The 26,933-nt window shown below is 46.5% G+C and overlaps 2 protein-coding genes across 2 annotated transcripts in view; one reads left to right on the forward strand and one right to left on the reverse strand.

Moving 5' to 3' along the window:
- Positions 1 to 26,933, forward strand: part of elp3 (elongator acetyltransferase complex subunit 3) — a 157,986-nt gene that overhangs the window by 39,272 nt on the left and 91,781 nt on the right. Inside the window, exons 10-12 of the mRNA XM_085996640.1 lie at positions 10,752 to 10,945; positions 21,850 to 21,940; positions 22,302 to 22,367. Coding sequence (XP_085852766.1) covers positions 10,752 to 10,945; positions 21,850 to 21,940; positions 22,302 to 22,367 — 351 coding nt within the window. The remainder of the gene's footprint in view (positions 1 to 10,751; positions 10,946 to 21,849; positions 21,941 to 22,301; positions 22,368 to 26,933) is intronic.
- Positions 12,733 to 14,077, reverse strand: LOC147112409 (uncharacterized). Its single transcript, XM_085996210.1, has 2 exons — positions 13,645 to 14,077; positions 12,733 to 13,376 (listed from the first exon to the last, which is right to left on the reverse strand). The coding sequence occupies exons 1-2, from the start codon at positions 14,024 to 14,026 to the stop codon at positions 13,366 to 13,368; spliced, it is 393 nt and encodes a 130-aa protein (XP_085852336.1). The 5' UTR covers positions 14,027 to 14,077; the 3' UTR covers positions 12,733 to 13,365.

The following is a 26,933-nucleotide window of genomic DNA, read 5'->3' on the forward strand; positions in this document are numbered from 1 at the left end:
TTCCTGAATCCTTCCCACCAACCCCCCTCCCCTTTCATTAGTTTAAAGCCCTGTCTACTGCCCTAGTTATTCGGTTTGCCAGCAACAGCTCCCTCTTTCCCCAGTACTGGTGCCAGTGCCCCATGAACTGAAACCCCTTCCTCCCACACCACTCTTTAAGCCACATATTTAAACCTCTAATCTGTTTGTCCCTATGCCAATTTGCGTGTGGCTCAGGTAACAATCCAGAGATTATGGGCAGAGAATTGGCTAACTAACAGAAAGCAGAGAGTCGGGAAATGGGTCATTTTCTGGTTGGCAAACGGTAACTAGTGGGGTGCCACAAGGATCGGTGCTGGGGCCCCAACTATTTACAATCTACATTAATGACTTGGATGAAGGGATCAAGTGTAATGTAGCCAGGTTTGCGGATGATACAAAGATGGGTGGGAAAGCAAGTTGCGCAGAGGACTCAGAATCTGCAAAGGGATATAGACAGGTGAGTGGGCAAACATTTGGCAGATGGAGTATAATGTGGGAAAGTGCGAGGTTATCCACTTTGGCAGGAAAAATAAAAAAGCAAACTATTATTTAAATGGAGAGATTACAAAATGCTACAGTTCAGAGGGACCTGGGGGTCCTTGTGCATGAAACCCAAAAAGTTAGCATGCAGGTACAGCAAGTAATCAAAAAGGCAAATGGAATGTTGGCCTTTATTTCAAGGGGGTTGGAGTATAAAAGCGGGGAAGTCCTGCTACAACTGTACAAGGTATTGGTGAGACCACACCTTGAGTACTGCGTACAGTTCTGGTCTCCTTATTTAAGGAAGGATATACTTGCATTGGAGGCAGTTCAAAGACGATTCATTAGGTTAATTCCAGAGATGAGGGGGTTGACTTATGAGGAAAGGTTGAGCAGGCTGGGCCTATACTCATTGGAATTTAGAAGAATGAGAGGTGATCTTAACGAAACATATAAGATACTGAGGGGGCTCGACAGGGTAGATACAGAGGATGTTTCCCCTCATGGGGAAATCTAGAATTCGGGGGCCAGTCTCAGAATAAAGGGTCGCCCTTTTAGAACTGAGATGAGGAGGAACTTCTTCTCTCTGAGGGTCGTAAATTTGTGGAATTCTCTGCCCCAGAGAGCTGTGGAGACTGGGTCATTAAATACATTTAAAGTGGAGATGGACAAATTTTTGCAAGATAAGGGAGTGAAGGGTTATGGGGAGCGGGCTGGGAAGTGGCTTTGAGCCCGAGATCAGCCATGGTCTTATTGAATGGCGGAGCAGGCTCGAGGGGCCAAGTGGCCTATTCCTGCTCCTATTTCTTATGCTCTTGTTACTACCTTTGAGGTTCTGCTTTTTAATTTGGATCCTAGCTCCTCAAACTCCCTCAGCAGAACCTCATTCCTAGTTCTACTTATGTCATTGGTTCCTACGTGAACCACGACAACTGGATCCTCCCTCTCCCACTCCACGTTCTTCTCCACCCGCGAGGAGATGTCTTTAACCCTGGCACAGGGCAGGCAGCACAACCTTCGTAATTCTCGGTCGCGGCTGCAGAGGACAGTATCTATCCCCCTGACTATACTGTCCCCTACCACAACTACATTCTCTTTCACTCCCCCCACTTGAATGACCTCCTGTGCCATGGTCAGCTTGCTCATCCAACTGCAGGATTTTCCTACTACTTACCTGATCTAGATTAGGTTAAGGGTTCTGAAATTAAATATCTACCTGTAACACAAAGCACTACAAATAATGTAGGCAAAAAGCAGCAACTCCTTCCCCCTCTTCTCTGAATTCACACTCTTTCCAAATTCCCAAATAAAACACTCTGTTCAAGTCCACTCCGTTTAATCCCGCTCCGTGCAGACCATGAATGGTCATTTTCGGGTTGGCAGGGTGTAACTAGTGGAATGCCACAAGGATAGTTGCTTGGACCTCCTCTATTTACAATCTATATCAATGACTTAGATGAGGGGACCGAGTGTAATACAGTATCCAAGTGTGCTGACGATACAAGGCTAGTTGGGAAAGTAAGCTGTGAGGAGAACATAAAGAGGCTGCAAAGGGATATAGACAAGGTTAAGTGATTGGGCATGAAGGAGGAGTATAATGTGGGAAGTGTGGAATTACTCACTTTGGTAGGAAGAATGGTAAAGCACAATATTTTTTAAAAGTTGAGAGACTAGTGAATGTTGGGATTGAGGGATTTGGGTGTCCTTGTACACAAATCACAGATACAGCAGGTACAGCAAGCAATTAGGAAGGCAAATGGTATGTTAGCCTTTATTGCAAGAGGGTTGCAGTATAAGAGTAAGGAAGTCTTGCTGCAGTTGTGTTGGACTTTGGTGAGAAACATAGAGTACGGTGTACAGTTTTGGTCTCCTTATCTAAGGAAGGATATATGTGCCTTAGAGAGGGTGCAACAAAGGTTCACTAGATTGATTCCTGGGATGAGAGGGCTGTCCTATGAGGAGAGATTGAGTAGAATGACCTATATTCTCTGGAGTTTAGAAGAAGCGAGGTTATCTCATTGAAAACTAAAATTCTTCGAGGGCATGATTGGGTAGATGCTGAGAGGCCGTTTCCCCTGGCTGGAGAGTCTAGAACTAGTGGTCATAGTCTCAGGATAAGGGGTCGGCCATTTAGGACTGAGATGAGGAGAAATTTCTTCGTTGAGGGTTGTGAATCTTTGGAATTCTCTACCCCAAAGGGCTGTGGAGGCTGAATATATTCAAGACTGAGATTGATGGACTTTTGGGCACTAAGAGAATCGAGATATGGGGATAGGTCGAGAAAGTGGAGTTGATATAGAAGTTCAGCCATGATCTTAGTGAATGGAGCAGGCTCGAGGGGCCGTATGGTCTACTCCTCCTATTTCTTGTGTTCTTCACAACATACATCAGACTGTGTCACTGACCTGCATTGGGCATCATTGACACCTAGAGTCCTCCATAGAATCATACAGCACAGAAGGAGGCCATTCGGCCCATCATGCTTGTGCCAGCTCTTTGAAGGAGCCAACTGGTCCCGCTCCCCTGCTCTTTTCCTATAGGCTGTTAATTTTTTCCAAGTATTTATCCAATTCCCTTTTGAGAGTTCCTGTTTCCACTGCCCTTTCAGGCAGCACATTCCAGATCAACACAAATTAGATTTGGGGGTTAAAGTAGCTGCAACATACAATGAAAGTGCTGCTTGTATAATTCAGTGTTCCTTGGACTGCCACTTCATTCTCAGGATGTGGGCGTTGCTGTCAAGGCTGGCATTTATTGCCCATCATAGTTGCCCTGAGAAGGTGGTGGTGGGCTGCCTTCTTTAGCCATTGTTAGTCGTGTGATACAACAACAACTTGCATTTATTTAGCACCTTTAACGTAGTAAAAGATAAAACACACTCCCACTATCCCCAGCTCAGCTTCACTCATTCATGTTGAAATTCAGTAAAGCTGCTGGCAAAATCAACCTCTTTAAATGGTCTTAGCATGTCTGCGCACGGCAGGACCTCGTTTGCAGCTGCTGCCAAAACTGGGGCATTAATCCTCACCAATGTGTTGACAGTGGGGAGTGTGTTTTATATTTCAACAAGAAGTGTGAGGAGCTCATGGACTTCTTTGTCTCTAAGATTGAGACCATCTGTTCAGCTGCTTCTGCCACTTCCCTTCCTTCCCCTAGCCCACTGGGCCAAACTTCCTCCAAGGTTCCCTCCTGCCCTAGCCCTGAACTCGCATCTTTCTCTAGTTTCTCTCTGATCTCCCCTCATGACCTCTGCGCGCTCATCTTGTCCATGAGACCTGCTCCCTCGACCCTATTCCCACCAAACTGCTAACTACCCAATTCCTTTTCTGGCTCCCATGTTAGCTGACATTGTTAACGGTTCTCTCTCTGCAGGTACTATCCCCCTCTCCCTTAAATCTGCCGTCATCACCCACTCCTCAAAAAACCAACCCTTGATCCCTCTTGCAAACTACCACCCCATCTCCAACCTCCCTTTCCTCTCGAGTCCTTGAACGTGTTGTCGCCTCCCAAATCCATGCCCATCTTTCCTGTAACTCTATGTTTGAATCACTCCAATCAGGCTTCTGCCCCCGCCACAGTACCGAAACGGCTCTCATCAAAGTCACAAATGAGATCCTTTGTGACTGTGACAAAGGTAAACTATCCCTCCTCGTCCTTCTTGACTTGTCTGCAGCCTTTGACACGGTTGACCATTCCATCCTTCTCCAATGCCTCTCCACCGTCGTCCAGCTGGGTGCGACTGCACTCACCTGGTTCCATTCTTATCTATCTAATCGTAGCCAGAGAATCACCTGCAATGGCTTCTCTTCCTGCTCTCGCATCGTTACCTCTGGTGTCCCCCAAGGATCTATCCTTGGCCCCCTCCTATTTCTCATCTACATGCTGGCCCTTGGCGACATCATCTGAAAACACAGCGTCAGTTTCCACATGTACGCTGATGACACCCACCTCTACTCCACCATCACTTCTCTCGACCCCCTCCATGGTCTCTAAGTTGTCAGACTGCTTGTCCGACATCCAGTTCTGGATGAGCAGAAATTTTCTCCAATTAACATAGAAACATAGAAGATAGGAGTAGGCCATTCGGCCCCTCGAGCCTGCTCCGCCATTCAATGCGATCATGGCTGATCATCCAAATTCAGTACCCGGTCCCTGCTTTCTCCCCATACCCCTTGATCCCTTTAACCTTAAGAAATATATCCAACTCCTTCTTGAATATATTTAATGTATTGGCCTCTACTGCCTTCTGTGGTAGAGAATTCCACAGGTTCACCACTCTCTGGGTGAAGAAATTCCTCCTCATTTCTGTCCTAAATGGCCTACCCCTTATCCTTAGGCTGTGACCCCTGGTTCTGGACTCCCCGACCATCGGGAACATCCTTCCTGCATCTAGTCTGTCCAGTCCTGTCAGAATTTTATAAGTTTCAATGAGCTCCCTTCTCATTCTTCTAAACTCCAGCGAGTACAAGCCCAATCGACCCAATCTCTCCTCATACATCATTCCTGCCATCCCAGGTATCGGCTTGGTGAATCTTCGCTGAACTCCTTCCATGGCAAGAACTTCCTTTCTCAGATAAGGCGACCAAAACTGCACACAATACTCAAGATGTGGTCTCACCAAGGCCCTGTACAACTGCAGCAAGACATCCTTGTTCCTGTACTCAAACCCTCTTGCTACGAAGGCCAACACACCATTTGCCTTCTTAACCGCCTGCTGCACCTGCATGCTTACCTTAAGCGACTGGTGCACAAGGACACCCAGGTCTCGTTGCACTTCCCCTTCTCCCAATCTACCGCCATTCAGATAATAATCTGCCTTCCTGTTTTTGCCACCAAAGTGGATAACCTCACATTTATCCACGTTATATTGCATCTGCCATGCTTTTGCCCAATCACCCAACCTGTCCAAATCATCCTGGAGTTTCTCGGCATCCTCCTCACAGCACACACGCCCACCCAGCTTTGTGTCGTCTGCAAATTTGGAGATATTACATCTAATTCCCTTGTCTAGATCATTAATATATATTGTGAATAGCTGGGGTCCAAGGACCGATCCCTGCGGTACCCCACTAGTCACTGCCTGCCACTCGGAAAAAGACCCATTTATTCCAACTCTTTGTTTTCTGTCTGCCAACCAGTTCTCTATCCAAGTTAATACCTTGCCCCCAATCCCATGTGCCTTAACTTTACACGCTAATCTCTTATGTGGGACCTTATCGAAAGTCTTCTGAAAGTCCAAATACACCACATCCACTGGTTCTCCCTTATCTATTTTACCAGTTACAGCCTCAAAAAATTCCAGTAGATTAGTCGAGCACGATTTACCTTTTGTAAATCTATGTTGACTTTGTCCGATCCTGTCACTGTATTCCAAGTGCTCTGCTATTACATCTTTTATAATGGACTCTAGCATTTTCCCCACTACCGATGTCCGGCTTACTGGTCTGTAATTCCCCGTTTTCTCTCTACCACCTTTTTTGAATAGTGGGGTAACATTAGCTACCCTCCAATCCATGGGTACTGTTCCAGATTCCATCAAATGTCGGAAGATGATCAGCAATGCATCTACTATTTCTAGGGCCACTTCCTTAAGTACCCTAGGATGTAGATTATCAGGCCCTGGGGATTTATCGGCCTTCAATCCCGTCAATTTCCCTAACACCATTTCCCTACAAATACTGATTTCTTTCAGTTCCTCCCTTTCATCAGACCCTATGTTCCCTGACATCTCTGGGAAGTTATTTGTGTCCTCCTTTGTGAAGACAGAACCAAAATATGTATTTAATTGGTCTGCCATTTCTTTGTTCCCCATTATAAATTGCCCTGATTCTGACTGCAAGGGAACTGCGCTTGACTTCACCAATCTTTTTCTCTTCACATATCTATAAAAGCTTTTACAGTCAGTTTTTATGTTCCCTGAAAGCTTACTCTTATATTCTATTTTCCCTTTCTTAATTAATCCTGTGTCCTCCTTTGTTGAATCCTAAACTGCTCCCAATCCTCAGGTTTACTGCTTTTTCTGGCCAATTTATATGTCCTCTCCTTGGATCTTAGGCTATCCTTAATTTCCCTTGTTAGCCACGGTTGAGTCACCTTTTTTGTTTTATTTTTATGCCAAACTGGGATGAACAAATTCTGTAGTTCATCCATGCGGTCTTTGAATGTTTGCCATTGCCTATCCACCGTCAGCCCTTTGAGTGACATTCCCCAATCAATCCTACCCAACTCGCGCCTCAGACCATCGTAGTTTCCTTTATTTAAATTTAGGACCCTAGTCTCTCTGAGTCAACCACTTCATTCTCCATCTTAATGAAGAATTTGATCATATTATGATCGCTCCGACCCAAGGGGCCTTGCAGAACAAGATTGCTAATTAATCCTTTCTTGTTACATAATACCCAGTCTAAGATGGCCTGATCTCTGGTTGGTTCCTCGACATAATTGGTCCAGGAAACCATCCCGTAAACACTCCAGGAATTCCTCCTCCACAGTATTGTTACTAATTTGGTTAGCCCAATCTATATGTAGATTAAAGTCACCCATGATGACTGCTGTGCCCTTATTGCACGCTTCTCTAATTTCCCTTTTAATGCCATCCCCAACCTCCGAATTACAGTTTGGAGGTCTATATACCACTCCCACTAACGTTTTCTGCCCCTTGGTATTTCTCAGTTCTACCCATACAGATTCCACATCATCAGAGCTAATATCCTTCCTTACAATTGTGTTAATCCCTTCTTTAACCAGCAATGCTACCCCACCTCCCTTTCCTTTTTGCCTATCTTTCCTGAATATTGAATACCCCTGGATGTTGAGTTCCCAGCCGAGGCCACCCTGGAGCCACGTTTCTGTAATCCCAATCAAATCACATTCGTTTACCTCTACCTCTATTTGCGCAGCTAATTCATCCACCTTATTATGAATGCTCCTCGCATTAAGACACAGCCTTCAGGCTTGTTTTTTTTAACGCTCTTAGACCTATTCGAATTATTATTTACTGTGGCCATGTTTGATTTAAACCGTTGATTTCTCTGACTGCCACTTTTGTTTTTCTCCTTCCTGTCTTTTGCTTTTATCCTTGTTTCCCTTTTCTCTGTCCCCTTGCTCAGGTTCCCAACCCCCTGCCATTTTAGTTTAAACTCTCCCCCAGAACACTAGCAAACACTCCCCCTTAAATATCGGGAAGACCAAAGCTATTGTTTTCAGTCCTTTCCACAAACTCCATCCCCTAGCCACTGACTCCATCCCTCTCCCTAACATCTGTCTGAGGCTGAACCACACTGTTCGCAACCGTGGCGTCATATTTGACCCTGAAATGAGCTTCCGATCACACATCTGCGTCATAACTATGACTGCCTATTTCCACTTCCGTAACATTGCCCGTCTCTGCACTTGCCTCAGCTCATCTGCTGCTGAAGCTCTCATCCATGCCTTTGCTACCACTAGACTTGACTATTCCAACGCACTCCTGACTGGCCTCCCACATTCTACCGTACGTAAACTTGAGCTCATCCAAAACTCGGTTGCCCGTGTCCTAACTCTCACCAAGTCCCGTTCACCCATCACCCCTGTGCTCGCTGACCTACATTAGCTCCCGGTTAAGCAACGCCTCAATTTTTTTTCAAGGATATTGTGGTGTTGCGGAACAATCGTAGGTTTTGCTGCTTTATCGTGCGATTTGTGGCTTTAAATTGGTGGGTAGAAAGATTGAAGAAAGCATACACTCTGTGAGGTCAGTAGGAGGACAAATCATTGGGACTCTGTGCGAGAAGTGATATAAAGGGGTAGATAGTTTTGATTATCCTGTTGTTTGGCCTGTCTTAGCTGTGCTCTGTGGAGGGTAAATTAACTTGAAGCATGAGCCTGTTTGCACCTCCACTTGTGCAATCTGCTTTATTCTCCATTCCACGGTTTGATAGACAGTTTATCACTTGGTTTGCTGCAGGGGCGAGAGATTTATCCACAGAGCACAGAACTTTGAAATCAATTTATGAAGTAGAGTCAGACAGTAGATAGTGTGAATTTTATGACTTTTTTTCAAAATCCTAATCCTCCTTTTCGCATGCTGCTGCTTGAACTTGTTCTATTACAATGTAGGCAGACTGGGCAATGATGGCCCCTGTCACTTCAACTAGAAAAGTTGCTCTGGACCACAGTGCTTAGCTGTAACTTGCGATTTTTGAATTTACATGCTGATGGGTTATACACAAGTTACAACACGGAAACAGGCCATTCAACCCTTCCAGTTTACCCCTGATGCAAATAATTAGACCAAATCACATTTACTCGCACTGTTTCCCATATCCTTTCATCCCTTTTTCCTTTATCCACCTATCCATCCAATCTAATCTTGAATGTTGTCATAGTTTCTGCCTCAACCACTCAATGAATTCCACAACCTCACAACTCTGTGTAAAGTAGTTTTTCCTGCCCTCTGTTTTCAATCTGTTGCATTTAATCTTGTCTCTATGGCCCCTCGTTCTAGACCCCCTCTTTCACTCACTAATCCAACTCCATCAAGCTTCTTTCTCTTCTCGCTCATTCTTTCCCGTCTCGCTATCTAACCTGAAGGCCCAGAGGCTCTGCTTCTGGAGCCTGCTTACAGTGGTCCCTGACCCAACTCCCCTCATGCCATTTGATGCCAGACTGGCTTGGACACCTGCTTTGCCCCTCGACCCAATTCCGCCAGGCATTTGTCTCCACAACTCGCTTCTGTTACTTTGGTTTTTAAATAGCTACAGCATTCCTGGAGCTGAGTTAGAATAGATCGGCAAGCAGTGCATACTGATGTGAAGTCCGCTCCAGATTTGTAGTTTAACTGCATGAGATTATAGAAGTTCTCGGGATTGATCCTACGGGGAAAGGGCAGGGAAATGGGAGAGAAGATGGATCTGGTGGAACAATTGACACTGAGATGGGCACATAAACTGAAATGCATCCACCTGTGCCCCTGGAAACCAGCCTACAGCCCACATGTTATGTGTTGATCAGTTCAATTTTAATGAGCCAGTGAGGCTATAAATCAGTAGCCATCGAGATTATTGTAATACGGAGAGTAAATGATTGCTGACTTCTGTGAGTAACTGTGATGTTCAATAAAGGCGACGCCCGAGGCATCTCATTGCATGAGCAGTGATAAACACAACACCCTCCAGTAGACACACTCTGCATTGTTTGACTATTAGCAAGGGACTTCAGCCCAAAACACATACATCAACTTGGCGCAGACATCATGCACGAGGAGCTGTGTCAAGAGTATTCCTTCAGAACGAACCTACTCCAATATAATGGCAGGTAGTTCACACCTTATCAAACTAGTCTCTGTAAAACATCTACGTTTCATGGATTGTAGTTGGCAGGTCAGTCTGCCTGAACTATAATTAGGGTAAGTGATTAGTCACAGCAAGACATCATGTGACAAATCCCCCAAGTTTTTTGCAATTGCCACTTGTACTGTAATTTTCAGTTCTGGTGCTATAGCTTTCTATAGAGTTAATGAAAGTTCTGCTCTTTGAACTGGGACTCTGATCGTAATCTTTTCTGCTGCACAGACTCCCTCATGTAGGGGCAACTGCTCCACTGAAAGCTTTTCGTGCACATTAAAGCAGTAATAGTCACACAATATCACTATTATTCCCAGAAGACCATGTATTGTGTATGTATACAGAAAATATTACAACCCACAGAGAATTGTATCCTAGACTGCTGCTAATTGAGTATTGCAATATTATATTACTTGCTCCTCCTAACATACACTCACTGCCATCATTATTTGCAACAACAGCAACTTGCATTAATGTAGGAAACAGTCCCAAGGCGTTTCACCGAGCAAAAGAAGGAAATGTTAAGCAGGGATGACCAAAAGGTTGGGCATAGAGGTGGGTTTTAAGGAGGAGAGGGGGGCGGAGTGGCTTAGGGAGGGAATTCCAGACCGTGGGGCCTAAATGGTTGAAGGCACGGCCGCCAAGTGGGGCAATGGGGAGGAGATGCTCAAGAGACCCAAGTCAGAGGAATGGAGAGTGAGGTGGGGGTGGGAAGAGAATATTGTAGGGCTGGACAGGGTTAAAACCACAAGCTTGGTGTAATGTCGCTGTGCTTCCTGATTTACCACATCATCATCTTTACTCTCTCAATCTTGGGAATGTTCTGCTCAGAGTCTGGGCCATTTACATTAGTTTAGCAGCAAGATGTCCAGAATGGCCCCATGATGGTTCCTGTTCTAGTGACTTGCACTGTTCGTTGTGTTCCAGGAGTTCTTTGAGAATCCCGCTTTCCGCCCTGATGGTATGAAGCTGTACCCTACACTGGTGATCCGTGGCACTGGACTTTATGAGCTCTGGAAAACTGGCAGATACAAGAGTTACTCGCCCAGCACCCTGGTGGATTTGGTGGCTCGAATCCTGGCACTCGTCCCCCCGTGGACACGTGTGTATCGTGTTCAAAGGTACTTCACAGCAACATCTTTCATCGTACTTTAGAGAAAGGAATAATCGCATTCCCCTGCGTGTGGCCCAACTTGTTTCCTTGCAATAGAACAGTGCTCAGTAAAAATCACACTGCATATATTGTACGTAGAATTCATCCGGTTAAGCTACATGATGCGAAATGCATCCACGAGTATTTCAATTGTGACTGTTGAGTGTGCCGTGTTGGGATAGATTTGGTGTTCTTCACGTGTGGTGAACCCGAGGGGTGGCTGCCAGAAATCTGAGGCCATTGGCCTGATCCAGGAGCGCTCCCGATGCAGAACCCCTCCCCTGGCAGAGCCTTGTGCTGGGATAGGAGGGTGGAAATGGGAGCCCAGCTGTTGGTTTCAGAGGTTTCCAGCCACACTCCTGGCTGGTGTTGGGACATCTGGCTACTTTTGGAGGTCACCCTGGGGAGGCTGAAATTGTTAAAACTAGACTTGACTCTCCAGGATGTTAACGGACCCTCCATAGAGGTCCAAACTGAGTGCCAAGTCTCTTCAGGTGCCCCTCCACTCAAGCACCCAATGGTCCGAGGAGGATCTGGGTTGGGGGAGGGGGGGGAGGCGAGAATGCCTCCTCCGACCTGGCTACAATATTGATGCTGGGCCTGTACCGACTCCTGGTGAAGGGCCCACTCCACCCGTTTGGGGTGGTGTGGTGGGACACTTCTTGAGTGGGTGGGGCTTCTTGTGTATCGGACACTGACGGTCCGGGTCATCCACTTTGTTCTCAGCGGAACTGGATTGGTTGACTGAGGGTTCGGCTGGAACGTCTGTTTTGTGCACACTCACAGAGGCTTTATTGCTGTACTTTGTGGGTTTCTCTGTTCTCGAAGGAGCGTAACTGCTGGAGGTGGAGAAAGTGAAACTTGGATCATTCCTCACCCTTGCCTGTCGTTGGACAAACCTGGAGAAGAGAGAGAAGGGGGGAAATGCCACTCCATTGTCCTCCTTGTACTTGGATCCCTTAGCTATCCATTTCTCTTGAAGATTGTGGGGGAGCTTTTCCACTATTGGGTTTACCCCGCGAGCCGTATCCAAATACGAGAGGCCGGTCAGGTAACCTTCTCCCTTGGCACATTCCAGTTCGAGGAGAATGTCGCCCAGTTCTCTGAGCTCGACATTATCCTTGTTGGTTAGCTTCGGGAAGTCCTCAAGCTTCTTGAGCAGTGCGTGTTCGATGACTTCTGGTGTCCCATAACAGTCGTCGAGACGTTGCCAAACCAGGTTGAGGCCTGCTGTGGGATTGAGGACGTGCGCTGAGCGAATTCTCTTCGCCTGCCTTGACGACTCGGCTCCGAGCCACTTTATCATCAAGTCTAGTTCTTCTCTGGCTGACAGATTCAAGTCCTTGGTGGTACTCAGGAAGGATGCTCTCCATGACCAATAATTTTCAGGACGGTCATCGAATTCTAGGAGGCCTGAACTTAATAATTCTCGGCGAGTAAGGTACCTGGCGAAGTCTTGTGCGCCTTGCGGCTCGGGCGAGGACTGCTTAGCTGGATTGGTCGAGTGTTGTGGAGGTCTCTGCAGGTGAGTCTTACTCGTTTCTTCTCTTTTAAGCTCAGTGTCTCCGAAAACGGGCCGTTTGTTGCTGGGGTGAGTAGCTAGTTCTACGTCGAGATACCTGGATGTTTCCTTTGAGAACACTTTGGAGTGTTGTTGGACATACTCATTTGTACGTTGCACTGGACTGAGGGGCTGTTCCAGGTCGTATGTTTCCTGGCTGGGCTCCCCGCGTTCGCTCTCCTCATCATCTTCATAAGCTGCGGCTTCGGCTTTAGCGGCAGCGGCAGCTCTCTGGCTTTGGAGAATGTGGAGAATGGCAGCGAGATCAGCTCTCTGCTTTACAAGGTCAGCTTTCTGCTTCATCATACTAGCGTCGAGGTCGGCTCTCTGCTTCATGAGGTCAGCTTCTTTTTCAGCGAAGGACAATTGCGCCTGGGTGGCCTTTGCCTTGGCACGTGCTTTGGCGGCTGTAGAAGCTGTCGATGACGACGGTCTGCTGGACCGCCGAGATGACCTAGAGGATACTTTAGAGAACTGTGACTTGGCATCGTTTGCTGGGAGAGCTGTCGGTGACGACGGTCTGCTGGACCGCCGAGATGTTCTAGAGGCTGCTTTAGAGGACTGTGACTTGGCCTCGTTTGCTGGGAGAGGCTCATTCTTCTCGATTGGCTGGTCGACTTCCTCCAGAGTATATTGTTTTCCTGAGCGTAGACTCATGGTAGCTGAGTGGTATCTTCCTGTGCTTGAGCCCGCTGTGCTGCTGTCTTTTTACTGTTCTGCCCTCGCAACGCGATCCTATGCAGAGCTAGACAGATAGCGAACAACTCGATATCTTCCAATAAAATCACAAGGCTTGACTTTTCTTGTAACGCTTTACTGAAAGATTCTTATTGTAAAACTGAAATACAACACAGAAATGGAAGGACACATTAGTATACAGACGCATAATTGATATGTATACACAAATTTAGGTACGCCTGGGCAACACAGTACATCTGGCAACGAATTACATTTAGCAAGCTGGAAGGCATTCTCTTTAAATTAGCCCTGTACATAGTGTATCAAATACGGCTGCTAGTTAACCAGCTAGACAGAAAAAGTTACAACTAAACATTTCCTACAACATACAGTGTACGCTAATCGTCTATAGCATTCTAAATACTCACAGACAAACAATTTCCAAGACTGAAGCATGGGGACAATACAACCGAGGAGCACCGTGGCGCAGGTCTTGTTCCGGCGGCAGCTCCACGAGGAATGAACTTGCAGTGCCGTGGGGAGCGTGATGACCTCGTCACGCTCGGGGTCGTGACGTCGTCGCGTTTGCCGGTAGTTGCGTCGCTGGCCGTTCGGGCCTAAGTCGGGAGCAGGAGCTGGAGGCCAGGCTGGGCCGGTGCTTGCCGCGGGAGCGGAAGATAGCGGCGCTCCCGGCGGCTGCTCGATGCGGCCGAGGACGCTGGGCCGGGCTGTGCCGGCGGCCTTTCTGGAGAGCCGGGTCGGGCCGGCAGCCGCCTGACGCACGTCACGTTGTACGTGACGTGACGTCATCACGCTCGGGCGCGTCTTAAAGGGGCAATGGCCCTAAAAGGTGAGTTAAAGGGGCAACAGCCCTAACAGGTAAGTTATACATATATAAGTAGGTTATGTACATACAGTAAGGTTGGGTTAGAGGGAGAGACAGCACACTGTCCTTTCTGCATTCCTGGTGCAGCAAAGGGGGAGATTTCCCTTGTTCTGTTAAGAAAAATCACATGCCAGAAATCTGAAATAAATTGGAAGTTGGTGGAATTGCACAGCAGGTCAATCAGCGTCTGAAAGAGAAAAACAGGTAAATATTTCAGGTGGTCAGGAAATGTTAGCCGACCTGCTGTGGAGGGGCAGGCTTGATGGATCAGTTGATCTATTCCAGCCCACCAATTTCATATGTTCACATGTAGGAGGAAGCCATTCAGCCTCTTGAGCCTGTTCCACTATTCTATTAGATCAGAGCTGATCTGTACCTCAACTCCATTTACCTGCCTTTGCTCCATATCCCTTGAGCCCCTTACCTAACAAAACACTCTCGATCTCAGTCTCAAATTGCAATTGGCCATCAGCATCCACAGCCTTTAGTGGGAGAGATCTCCAGATTTACACTATCCTTTGTGTGAAGAAGTGCTTCCTGATTTCTCTCCTAAATGGCCTGGCTCTAATAAGATTATGCCCTCTTGTTCTGGATTCCCCACCAGAGGAAATAGTGTCACTACAGAGAAACTATCAAATGCCTCTATCATTTTAAAGATCTTGATTAGATCACTCCTTAATCCTCTAAACTTAAGTCAAGTTTATGCAACCTGTATTCATAATAAACCCTTTATCCCTGGTATCATTCTGGTAAATCAGCGCTGTATCCATTCAAGGCCACTATACCCTTACTGAGGTTCGGTGCCCAAAATTGAACGCAGTACTCCAGATGGAGCCTGACCAAGGCTCTGTACAACTGAAGCAAAACTTCTTCCCCTTTGTATTCCAGCCCCGAGATAAAGGCCAGCATTCCATTAGATTTTTTGTACCTGTGCACTAGCTTTTAATGATTTGTGTACGTGGACACGTAAATCCCTTTGCTCCTCCACAGCTCCTAGTCTCTCACCATTAAGAAAATATTCCAGTTTGTCTGTCTTGTAACAAAGTGGATGACCTTGCCCTTCCCCACATTGTACTCCATTTGCCATAGTTTTGCCCACTCACTTACTCTGTCCCTGTCCCTTTATAACTTCCTGCTCCCATGCACACTTCTGTTTATCATCTGTATTTTAATGCACTTAAGAAAAGAGTAAAAACCCAATTTCCACATGACAATGAAGTAGTGAGCACACATTTGCTGTCATACTGAAAAGTGTTGCCACAGGAGTTGCGTGGCTAGCTAGATATTTTGTTCATTGGGGATTGATAAATGTGTTTACTGTCTATAAGGCAATCTGTTAAAGAATGATCATTGCCTTCTGTGCTGCTCACCATGCTTTGAAATCTTTTCAACCTGACTGAATATTGGCTCTTTGAAAAATAAATAGAATTGGTATCCACATTGGTGCATTAAAATGGACTGAGCAAAGAATGATATTCCTACGTCACTTGTGCCTGCAGCACTCTTAAATTATTGGCCTCTCGCTCATGAATTGCACCCTTTCTCTCTGATGTGTGTGTGAAAGTAAATGGTTTACTTTGCCTCCTCTATTCTGTGCTTTTTGACCTACTCGAACTGGCACATAGGTCACCAGGTATCTTTTATTTCCACCAGTATGTGCGTGATAAAATAGCTGCTTTATGGAGGGCCATTATTTCAGTCGCATGGCTCAGAAGATTTTAAATTGGGGGGGCGACAAAGTGAAACAAATATCTCATCAGCGTGAACTGTCGTGAAATTTGAGTGAGTCTTGGCCAAGATGCTGAAATGTTGTGATGGGCACAACAGACGTAAAACCAAGGGACGCTTGGAGCTGGTCAGTTTTGTACTCTGGTCATGCAGTTAACTAAAAAAACATTAAAAGGAGAAGGAAAATACCACGGCTTCCCACCTCCTCCCTCATGAATTATTAGAAAGGTAAATCGTGCTTGACTAATCGACTGGAATTTTTTGAGAATGTAACTGGTAAAATAGATAAGGGAGAACCAGTGGATGTGGTGTATTTGGACTTTCAGAAGGTATTCGATAAGGTCCCGCATAAGAGATTAGCGTGTAAAGTTAAGGCACATGGGATTGGGGGCAAGGTATTGACTTGGATAGAGAACTGGTTGGCAGACGGAAAGCAAAGAGTTGGAATAAACGGGTCTTTTTCCAAATGGCAGGCAGTGACTAGTGGGGTACCGCAGGGATCGGTCCTTGGACCCCAGCTATTCACAATATATATTAATGATCCAGATGAGGGAACTAGAAGTAATATCTCCAAATTTGCAGACGACACAAAGCTGGGTGGGCGTGTGTGCTGTGAGGAGGATGCCGAGAAACTCCAGGATGATTTGGACAGGTTGGGTGATTGGGCAGAAGCATGGCAGATGCAATATAACGTGGATAAATGTGAGGTTATCCACTTTGGTGGCAAAAACAGGAAGGCAGATTATTATCTGAATGGCAATAGATTGGGGGAAGGGGAAGTGCAACGAGACCTGGGTGTCCTTGTGCACCAGTCGCTGAAGGTAAGCATGCAGGTGCAGCAGGCGGTTAAGAAGGCAAATGGTATGTTGGCCTTCGTAGCGAGAGGGTTTGAGTACAAGAACAAGGATGTCTTGCTACAGTTGTACAGGGCCTTGGTGAGACCACATCTTGAGTATTGTGTGCAGTTTTGGTCGCCTTATCTGAGGAAGGATGTTCTTGCCATGGAGGGAGTGCAGCGAAGATTCACCAGACTGATACCTGGGATGGCAGGAATGACGTATGAGGAGAGATTGGGTCGATTGGGCTTATACTCGCTGGAGTTTAGAAGAATGAAAGGGGATCTCATTGAAACTTATAAAATTCTAACAGGACTAGACAGACTAGATGTAGGAAGGGTGTTCCCGATGGTCGGGGAGTCCAGAACCAGGGGTCACAGTCTAAGGATAAGGGGTAAGCCATTTAGGACAGAGATGAGGAGGAATTTCTTCACCCAGAGAGTGGTGAACCTGTGGAATTCTCTACCATAGAAGGCAGTAGAGGCCAATTCATTAATATATTCAAGAAGGAGTTAGATATATTTCTTAAGGCTAAAGGGATCAAGGGATATGGGGAGAAAGCAGGGACAGGGTACTGAATTTGGATGATCAGCCATGATCTCATTGAATGGCGGAGCAGGCTCGAGGGGCTGAATGGCCTACTCCTGCTCCTATCTTCTATGTTTCTATGACTCCCCACCACCTCCCCCCCCCCCCCCCCACCAATATATATTTTTATTACTGGAAAACCTTGCATATCCTGGTTTTGATATTCCCTCCCAGGGAGAGAGCTGCCATTTTGGATCTCTGCTCTGGTCTAATGATCTGAGTTTGGGGTGGGGGGGGTTTGGTCATTGCCTCCATGGCGATCCTTGGAGCAGCTCCATTTATCTCGAGATAATTACCGATGGGGAGGCCATTTATTCCATCGTAATTCATCCATCCAGATAGAATCATAGAAGATTACGACACAAAAGGAGGCCATTCGGCCCATCGTGTTAGCGCCAGCCGAAAAAGCTATCCAGCCAAATCCCACTTTCCAGCTCTTGGTCCGTAGCCTTGTAGTTCAAGTGCATATCCAAGTGCTTTTTAAATGTGATGAGGGTTTCTGCCTCTACCACCCTTTCAGGCAGTGAGTTCCAGACCCCACCACCCTCTGGGTGAAAAGATTTCTCTTCAACGCCCCTCTAATCCTTCTACCAATTATTTTAAATCTATGCCCTCTGGTTATTGACCTCTCTGCTAAGGGGAATAGGTCCTTCCTATCCACTCTATCTAGGCCCCTCATAATTTTATACACCTCAATTAAATCTCTCTTCTGCCTTTGTCCAAAGAAAACAACCCCAGCCTATCCAATCTTTCCTCATAGCTAAAATTCTCCAGTCCTGGTAACATCCTCGTAAATCTCCTCTGTTCCCTCTCTAGTGTAATCACATCTTTCCTGTAATGTGGTGACCAGAACTGTATGAAGTACTCTAGCTGTGGCCTAACTAGTGTTTTATACAGTTCTAACATGACCTCCCTGCTCTTATTATTCTAATAAAGGAAAGTATCCCGTATGCCTTCTTAACTACCTTATCTACCTGTCCTGCTACCTTCAGGGATCTGTGGACATGCACTCCAAGATCCCTCTGTTCCTATATATTTCTCAGTATCCTACCATTTGTAGTGTATTCCCTTGCCTTGTTTGCCCTCCCTAAATGCATTACCTCACACTTCTCCGGATTGAATTCCATTTGCCACTTTTCTGCCCACCTGACCAGTCTATTGATATCTTCCTGCAGTCTACAGCTTTCTTCCTCTCACAAATTGGCATGTGGTTGATGAGTATCATCTGCAAACTTCTTAACCATGCCCCCTACATTTAAGTCTAAATCATTGATATATACCACGAAAAGCAACGGACCTAGTACTGAGTCCTGCAGAATCCCACTGGAAACTGCTTTTCAGTCGCAAAAACATGAGTCGACCATTACCCTTTGCTTCCTGCCACTGAGCCAATTTTGGATCCAACTCGCCACTTTCCGTTGGATCACATGAGCTTTTCTGACCAGTCTGCCATGTGGGACCTTGTCAAAAGGCTTGCTGAAATCCACGTAAACTACATCAAACGCGCTACCCTCATTGACCCTCCTTGTTAACCTCCTCAAAAAATTTAATCAAGTTAGACAAGACCTTCCCTTAACAAATCCATGTTGGCTGTCCTTGATTAATCTCTGCCTTTCTAAATAACGATTAATACAGCCCTTCAGAATTTTTTCCAATAATTTGCCGCGGCAGCCAATTTGTGCACAGCAAGATCCCACAAACAGCAACGTGATAATGACCAGATAATGGCCTTGAAATTCAGTGGGCTTTGCGCCCAGTTACAGCCCAAAGAGGGCTTCTGCGCCAGTAGGGGTGGTAGCGCTGATTTTGAGGGCCGCGGTAATGGCGGCGGTAGCTGGTAGCGCTGCGCCGGCACCGATGACGTCATCGGTGTGCGCAGTGCCCCGGTTCCGCCCCGCTACCGCCCCGACCCCCATCTTCAGTAGCGGCCGCCTCTTCCGTGGCGGCCGCTAACAACATCGGGAGACTGGGTCCTTAATGCAGCCTTAGCGGTGCGCTTTAAGGTGGAGGTGCGGCCGGCCGCTTTTTTGGCGGCTGCCTGCCTGCACCTCCTTCCCCGGCCTCCTCCTCCACCACCCCCCCCCCCCCCCCCCGCGGCATTGCCGGCTGGTTTCCGTGGAGCCCAGCACTTCTCCGTTGTGCCGGGCTCTTTTGCCGGCACTCGCGATCGGGGCTCCAGCCGTTGCAGGCACCTCCTCCTTAAGAGAAGGAGGAGGCCTGCAGTACAGCAGCCTGCCGCACCGCATCGGGTGGCGCAGCGGCACCGGGAGCGCTGAAATTCACTTTCAGCGCCCCAAGCGGGGGCGGGCACACCCTGGAACAGCGCCCGGTTCCGCCTTGGGGCGCTAAAAGTGAATATGGGACGGGCGCAACTGGCTCCGCGGCCAGCGCAAAATTTTCGGCGCAAACGAGCTGGCGGGGCTATACCCAATTTCTAGGCCAATCTGTTTGTGATGTTGGTTGAGGGATGAATATTGGCCAGGACACTGGGGAGAACTCTCCTGCTGTTCAATAGTGCCATGGGATCTTTTACGTTCACCTGAAAGGGCAGATGGTGCTTCGGTTTATTGTCTCATCCGAAGGACGGCACCTCTGACAGTGCAGCGCTCCCTCAGTATCGCCATTCCTTCACTGTCGCTGGGCCAAAATCCTGGAACTCCCTTCCTAACAGCATTGTGGGTATACCTACACCATATGGACTGCAGCGGTTCAAGAAGGTGGCTCACCACCATCTTCTCAAGGGCAATTAGGGATGGGCACTAAATGCAGGCCTAGCCAGCGATGCCCACATCCCATCAATGAATATTTAAAAAAAATGTAATAGGCTGAGGACAGAGATCAGAGTGGGAGTGAAGCGGAGAATTAAAGTGACAGGCGACCGGAAGCTCAGGGACACCCTTACGGACTGAATGGAGGTGTTCCGCAAAGCGGTCGCCCAATCTGCGTTTGGTCTCCCCAATGTAGAGGAGACCGCATCGTGAGCAGCGAATACAGTATACTAAATTGCAAGAAGTACAAGTAAATCGCTGTTTCACCTGGAAGGGGTGTTTGGAGCCCTGGACAGTGGGAAGGGAGGAGGTAAAAGGGCATGTGTTGCATCTCTTGCGCTTGCACGGGAAGGTGCCAGGCGAAGGAGAAGGGCTGTTAGGGGCGATAGAGGAGTGGACCAGGGTGTCGCGGAGGGGAGCGGTCCCTTCGGAATGCTGAAAGGGGAGGTGAGGGGAAGATGTGTTTGGTGGTGGGATCACGTTGAAGGTGGTGGAAATAGCGGAGGATATTGCGTTGAATGTGGAGGCTGGTGGGGTGAATATCTGTTACATCTCCAGCTTTTTCCAGTTCTGATGAGGGGTCCCAGACCTGAAACGTTAACTCTGTTTCTCTCTCCACGGATGCTGCCTGGCCTGCTGAGTATTTCCAGCATTTTCTGTTGTTATTTCATTTATGTTCTAATCTCTATCAATTCTAGCTTTCTATCACCTTTTCTGATACACAGTTTATTTATCCTGATCTGGCTTTATCATGGCACCCAGTTCTCATTACATTCTGACTCCCTGTATCTCTGAGCTCTTCCTCACTTTTAGGGTATTCTTAGCTCCCTTATCCACCCACTGTAGATTTGGTTTACTATTTTTCTCATAATTGTCTTAGGCTTCACCTTCCTCCCAGCTCCTCCATCATAGAATTACATAGGATATACGGCACAGAAACAGGCAATTCAGCTCAGCCTGTCCATGCCGGCGTTTATGCTCCACTCCAGCCTCCTCCCGTCTTTCATCATCTAAATCTATCAGCGTAACCCTCTATTCCCTTCTCCCTCATATGCTTGTCTAGCCTTCCCTTAAATGCATCTATACTATTCGCTTCAACCACTCCCTGTGGTAGCAAGTTCCACATTCTCGCTACTCTTTGGATAAAGAAGTTTCTTCTGAATTCCCTATTGGATTTCTTGGTGACTATCTTATATTGATGGCCTCTAGTTCTGCTCTTCCCCACAAGTGGAAACATTCTCTCTCTATCCACTCTATCAAAACCTTTCATAATTTTAAAGACCTCCATTAGGTCACCCCTCAGCCTTTTTTCAAGAAAAAAAGAGACCCAGCCTGTTCATCCTTTCCTGATATGTATACCCTCGCATTTCTGGTATCATCCTTGTAAATCTTCTCTGCACCCTCTCCAGTGCCTCTATATCCTTTTTATACTATGGCGACCAGTATAAAAAAAGTATATTCAAAACAAACCCAATGATATAAGGCCAATCTGCTCACCCCCTTCCACCCCACCCCCGAATAATGTATTGACCTATGTTTAATCTGTTTCCCCCATCCCGGATAATATATTGACTCATGTTCAGTCTGTCCCCCCATCCCAGATAATATATTGACCCATGTTCAGTCTGTTCCTCCACCCCGGATAACGTACTGACCGACATTCAATCTGTTCCTCCACTTGGGTACACAATCCATCTATGTGCCAAACAAATGCAGATTGGGAGGGACCTTGGAATAGTTTTTGGAGAGTAGTTAGTCTGATGAATGTGTCTGTGCTGTTGTTTAGTGAGATCTGACCAGTGTTTTGGATGCTTGTTTTCTTTGCAGAGATATCCCAATGCCCCTGGTCAGCTCCGGAGTGGAGCATGGGAACCTGCGAGAACTAGCCCTGGCTAGGATGAAAGATTGGGGAACCGAGGTAACTCATCAAAAGGAATTTTTTTTAAGTCATTTCATCCTGTCTAAAGGATTTTGTGACGATTAATTAAAATGTATGTGAATTAATTAATCCAATCAAGTATCACTGCCAATCAGTTGAATGTGTTAGTCAGTGACAAACAGCACTCCAATAGGATTGAGTCTTTAATCATCTGAAATCTTTGCAATCCAGCTTGTACTGCCTCAGTCTAAACAGTTACATGATGCAGTGCCCTGTCCAGCCAATAATGCTGTGTGTTTGAGAGAGTCTTGACACAGACACTTAGTTCGGAGGTGATTCTTTAAATATTCCCATGGTATAAACCTCGGAGTTTTGACCTTTTGTTCTATACTATTTTCAGTGTCGAGATGTCCGAACAAGGGAGGTTGGTATCCAGGAAATTCATCACAAAGTCCGACCCTATCAGGTACGTGCTGCCCTTGATATGAGGAGAGATGCTTTCCATCCTTTACAGGGGCAGAGGATGGCGATCTGCAGTCAGACTGGTGCTCTTCCAGTTTGCAAACCCCACACCTTCTAGACTTTGAAAGTGAGCCTTTCGTTTCTGAAACATACATTTTTTAGTGCGGGATTTTTTAACAGAGATAAGTGTGGATGAGGAAGGCCATTAAGCCCATCTAGTTCCTCCTTCCACACGAATGGCGAAGTCATTCCCTCCATGTAATCCGCTTGAATGTTTGTGCCCCATTATCTACCCAGAACCCATTCCAGATATTAATCACTGTGTGAAGATGCTTCTTGACATCAGTCCCAAACTTTACATAGTATTTACAGCACAGAAACAGGCCATTCGGCCCAACTGGTCTATGTGGGTGTTTATGCTCCACACGAGCCTCCTCCCACCCTAATTACCTGTTCCCACCCTGCCACCATACCCCTCTATTCCCTTCTCCCTGCTTAAACCACTCCATGTGGCAGCGAGTTCCACATCCTCACCACAGGTCTGCAGAAGTGGCCGGTGGTGAGCGGCTCTCCTGTGGAGAATCACTGGGGCTCTGTTCGAGCGTCACTCTGTGTCGAAGATTAGGGGCCTGGGTGTGAGCACTTTGCAGCACCACGCACTGGAACTTTGACACCCAGGGCCTCGCAGATTGAGTATTGATGTCCTGGTGTGTGCGTTCATTGCCGGTACTGTCAGCAGGTAGTCCCACAGGCTGGGCTACAATGTTGGATCCCTTCAATGCAAGTCTGTGCCAAATGCCATTAGTTCATGGTTCCTGGAATGGTGGGTGACACCGGTGAAAGGAATAAACTGTATTCTGCAATGGGGAAGTAGTTCTTGAGTTGAAGGAAGCTTTGCCATTGCCTATTTGCAGCAACTCCCAGAGGTTAGAATAAACTATTGGGCACCTCCCTCCACGTATCCCCTCTCATCCATTTACATTTTTACCACCTTCATTACTCTTGAGTTATCAGATTATAATCTGTGTGCTTTCTGAGTGGCAGAAAGCAATTTGGGTGATAAAGGAGCATTGAGCTCTTTTACTGAAGTGCTTTGGGGGCTGGCTGAGCTTCTGTTCCAAATCTTTCATTTCTTCAGTAACTTTGATTATCAGCTCTCTGGAGGGTAAAGTATATTGGGCTGCAGCTCGGAGATAAGGTGTGAAGACAAAATAAAAGAAAATTGCCTCTTAACAGGGCTGAGCACTGAGAATGCCCAAGAGGCTGCAGTCACCGATCCTTCTGCATCTGAAAACCTACTTTTGTTCCTGATAACAGATAGTGTTACCCCAAATTGGCCTGATCCCATCCAGATCTCCAGTGAACTTGAATAGTTCAGATAAGTAAACGTTTGCACTGCAAGCTGCCAGAGTCAGTTATTGGCCGTTTAACCAGTTCGGCTTTCTTCAGCGACAGCCATTTGAGTCCTGTATATTGGTGAGCTCATATCCTTTTTCCAACACCCCCTCCACCCATTCTTCCACCATGATCTGATAGAATGGTGGAACAGGCTCGAGGGGCTGAATGGCCTGCTCCTCTTCCTATGTAAACTTCTGACTGTACTGATACAGAGTGCATGAGAGTGTTGAGTCAATTCTTGTTCTTCTTGGATGGGCGCCTCTGACCCAATGTACCTTCACACCTCACCTTAAAGAGCTACTGCTTTAGCCATCCTGATCATTCAGAATGGGACTATGATGATACAAAGATGGGAGGGAAAGTAGTGAGTGAGGAGGACATAAAAAACCTGCAAAGTGACATAGACAGGCTAAGTAAGTGGGCAGAGATTTGGCAGATGGAATACAATACTGGAAAGTGTGAGGTTATGCACTTTGGCAGGAAAAATCATAGAGCAAGTTATTATCTTAATGGCAAGAAACTGGAAAGTACTGTAGTACAAAGGGATCTGGGGGTCCTGGTGCACGAAACTCAAAAAGTTGGTATGCAGGTGCAGCAAGTGATCAAGAAGGCCAATGGAATGTTGGCTTTTATTGCTAGGGGGATAGAATATAAAAACAGGGAGGTATTGTTGCAGTTGTACAAGGTATTGGTAAGACCGCACCTGGAATACTGCATACAGTTTTGGTGTCCATACTTAAGAAAAGACATACTTGCTCTCGAGTCAGTACAAAGAAGGTTCACTCGGTTAATCCCGGGGATGAGGGGGTGGTCATATGAGGAGAGGTTGAGTAGATTGGGACTCTACTCATTGGAGTTCAGAAGAATGAGAGGTGATCTTATCTATATATATAAAGCGGTTCTTCTGTCTGTCATTCCGTCTGTCTGTATTGAATAAACTCAAAAGTTATAGAGCGTACCTACACGTGTGTTACATCGAAAGAAAGCTTACGATTCCAGAACCGTCATAAGCGTATTTTACTTTTCGGTCGGACGAAAATTGTTCGCGCGTTATGCAAAAAACCTTCAAAATTAAACTCATTATCTGCTAATAGCATTGATTGACGTCAAGGTCGACCAATCCTGTGCCGTCACGATTGACCAATCCTACAGTTCAGTCGCTTGATGGTTGGCCAATCGCTGCGTCTGTGGGCGGGACTAATGCTTTTCAACTCGGGCATCAGGCAGCCATTGCTTCACTACTTCCAGCTCAAAATCTGCTAATCCAGCTTCGAAAAAGTTAGTATCTCTTTTAAAAATAACATAACATTTACCAAAAACGTTTTATAAGTACTTTCACTTTCATCTTTGAAGCTATTAAAAGGTAGAAATGTTGCCCGGCAGCAGATTCACACAGGGACAGACAGACAGGCCCCAAAGCCTGGGACTCGATTTAAACCGCCCGGCCCAAAACAGCCCTGGCAAAGCCAGGCTCCCCCAGCTAGTTGAAACATATATGATTGTGAAGGGGCTAGATCGGGTGGATGCGGTGAGGATGTTCCCAATGATGGGTGAAATTAGAACTAGGGGGCATAATCTTAAAATAAGGGGCTGCTCTTTCAAAACTGAGATGAGGAGAAACTTCTTCACTCAGAGGGTGGTAGGTTTGTGGAATTTGCTGCCCCAGAAAGCCGTGGAAGCTACATCATTAAATAAATTTAAAACAGAAATAGATATTTTCCTAGAAGTAAAGGGAATTAAGGGTTACGGGAAGCGGGCAGGAAATTGGACATGAGTCTAGATTTGGAATGGTCATGGCCCTGTGGGTAGTGGAGTGGGCCCAGGGGCCGTGTAGCCTGGTTCTGCTCCTACTTCTTGTGTTCTAATTCTGTGTTAGATTTCAGGAGATGGTTTTATTGCTGTTCCTGGCTGGGGTGGAGATCGCCTTTACAGAAGGTAAGTACTGTAGAAAATATAGGGACAGAGTGATCTCCTGGAAGAGTTTCGATCGCCTAGATGGGTCGGAGAGGAATTTCCCAGATTTTTTCTCCCAAATTGGCCATTGGGTTTTTTATCTGGTTTTTCGCCTCTCCCGGGAGATCACATGGGTTCGGGTGGGATGGAGAGTGATCGAAGATTTGAGGTTAGGATCAGATAAGCCATGATCTTATTGAATGGTGGAGCAGGCTCAAGGGGCCGATTGGCCTACTCCTGCTCCTATTTCTTATGTTCTTATGTTACTTGTTTACACTGAACCAGGGACTGAAATCTGGATTTAACTCCGTTCACCCCAATTCAATCCCACTTGTATCCACTCAAATTATAGACAGCTGGTATATGAAGTGGAGACTCCGGTATGATGGGGTTTTCTTCCTCCGAGTCTGTGGTTAAAGTACTTAAACCATACCACTGTAAGGGGTAATTGACCCTGCACAGTGTCTCTGACCCCATACTGTATCTGACCTGAGAATGCCTGGTCCTGATGATGGGGAAAGGACTGTGTCAAAACTTAGTAAGACCATAGTTGGAGTTGTGTGTGCAGTTTTGGGACCCACACTATGGGAAGGATGTTGAGGCAATAGAGTGAGTGTAGTGTGGATTCACTTGATTCTGCCTGGTATGTGGAAATACAAATACAAGGAAAGACTTGAAAAATTGGGGCTGTTTTTGTAAGAACAGAGGAGGTTCAGGGGTGATTTGATAGAGATGTTTAAAATTATGAAGGGATGGGACAGACTGTTTCTAGTGGTCGAGAGTCTAGATTGAGGGGACATCGAGAAAAGAATCACTAAGATTTAGGACAGAGCAGGAGGAACTTATTACACAGGGTTGAGAGGCTGTGCAATGCACTACTGGAGTTAATGATTGAAGCAGAGACCATGTCAACATTTAAGAATGGGTTAGATAGGTGGTTGAAGGAAAGGAGAATAAAGGGATATGGATTAGGGTAGATGCCGGGAGGATGTTTCCCCTGGCTGGGGTGTCCAGAACCAGGGGTCACAGTCTCAGAATAAGAGGTCGGCCATTTAGGACTGGGAGGAGGAGAAATTTCTTCACTCGGTGGTGAATCTTTGGAATTCTCTATCCCAGAGGGATAGCTGAATATATTCAAGACAAATCGATAGATTTTTGAATATTATGGGAATCAAGGGATATGGGGATAGTGCAGGAAAGTGGAGATGAGGTAGATGAT

This window comes from Somniosus microcephalus, chromosome 9 (assembly GCF_052327205.1).
Source record: "Somniosus microcephalus isolate GS21.2 chromosome 9, FLI_Smic_1.0, whole genome shotgun sequence".
Taxonomy (NCBI): Eukaryota; Metazoa; Chordata; class Chondrichthyes; order Squaliformes; family Somniosidae; genus Somniosus; species Somniosus microcephalus.

Bases quoted from the DNA above. Each gene is read 5' to 3' on its own strand.
- LOC147112409 (XM_085996210.1), bottom strand. From the start codon at position 14,026: ATGACGTCACGTCACGTACAACGTGACGTGCGTCAGGCGGCTGCCGGC.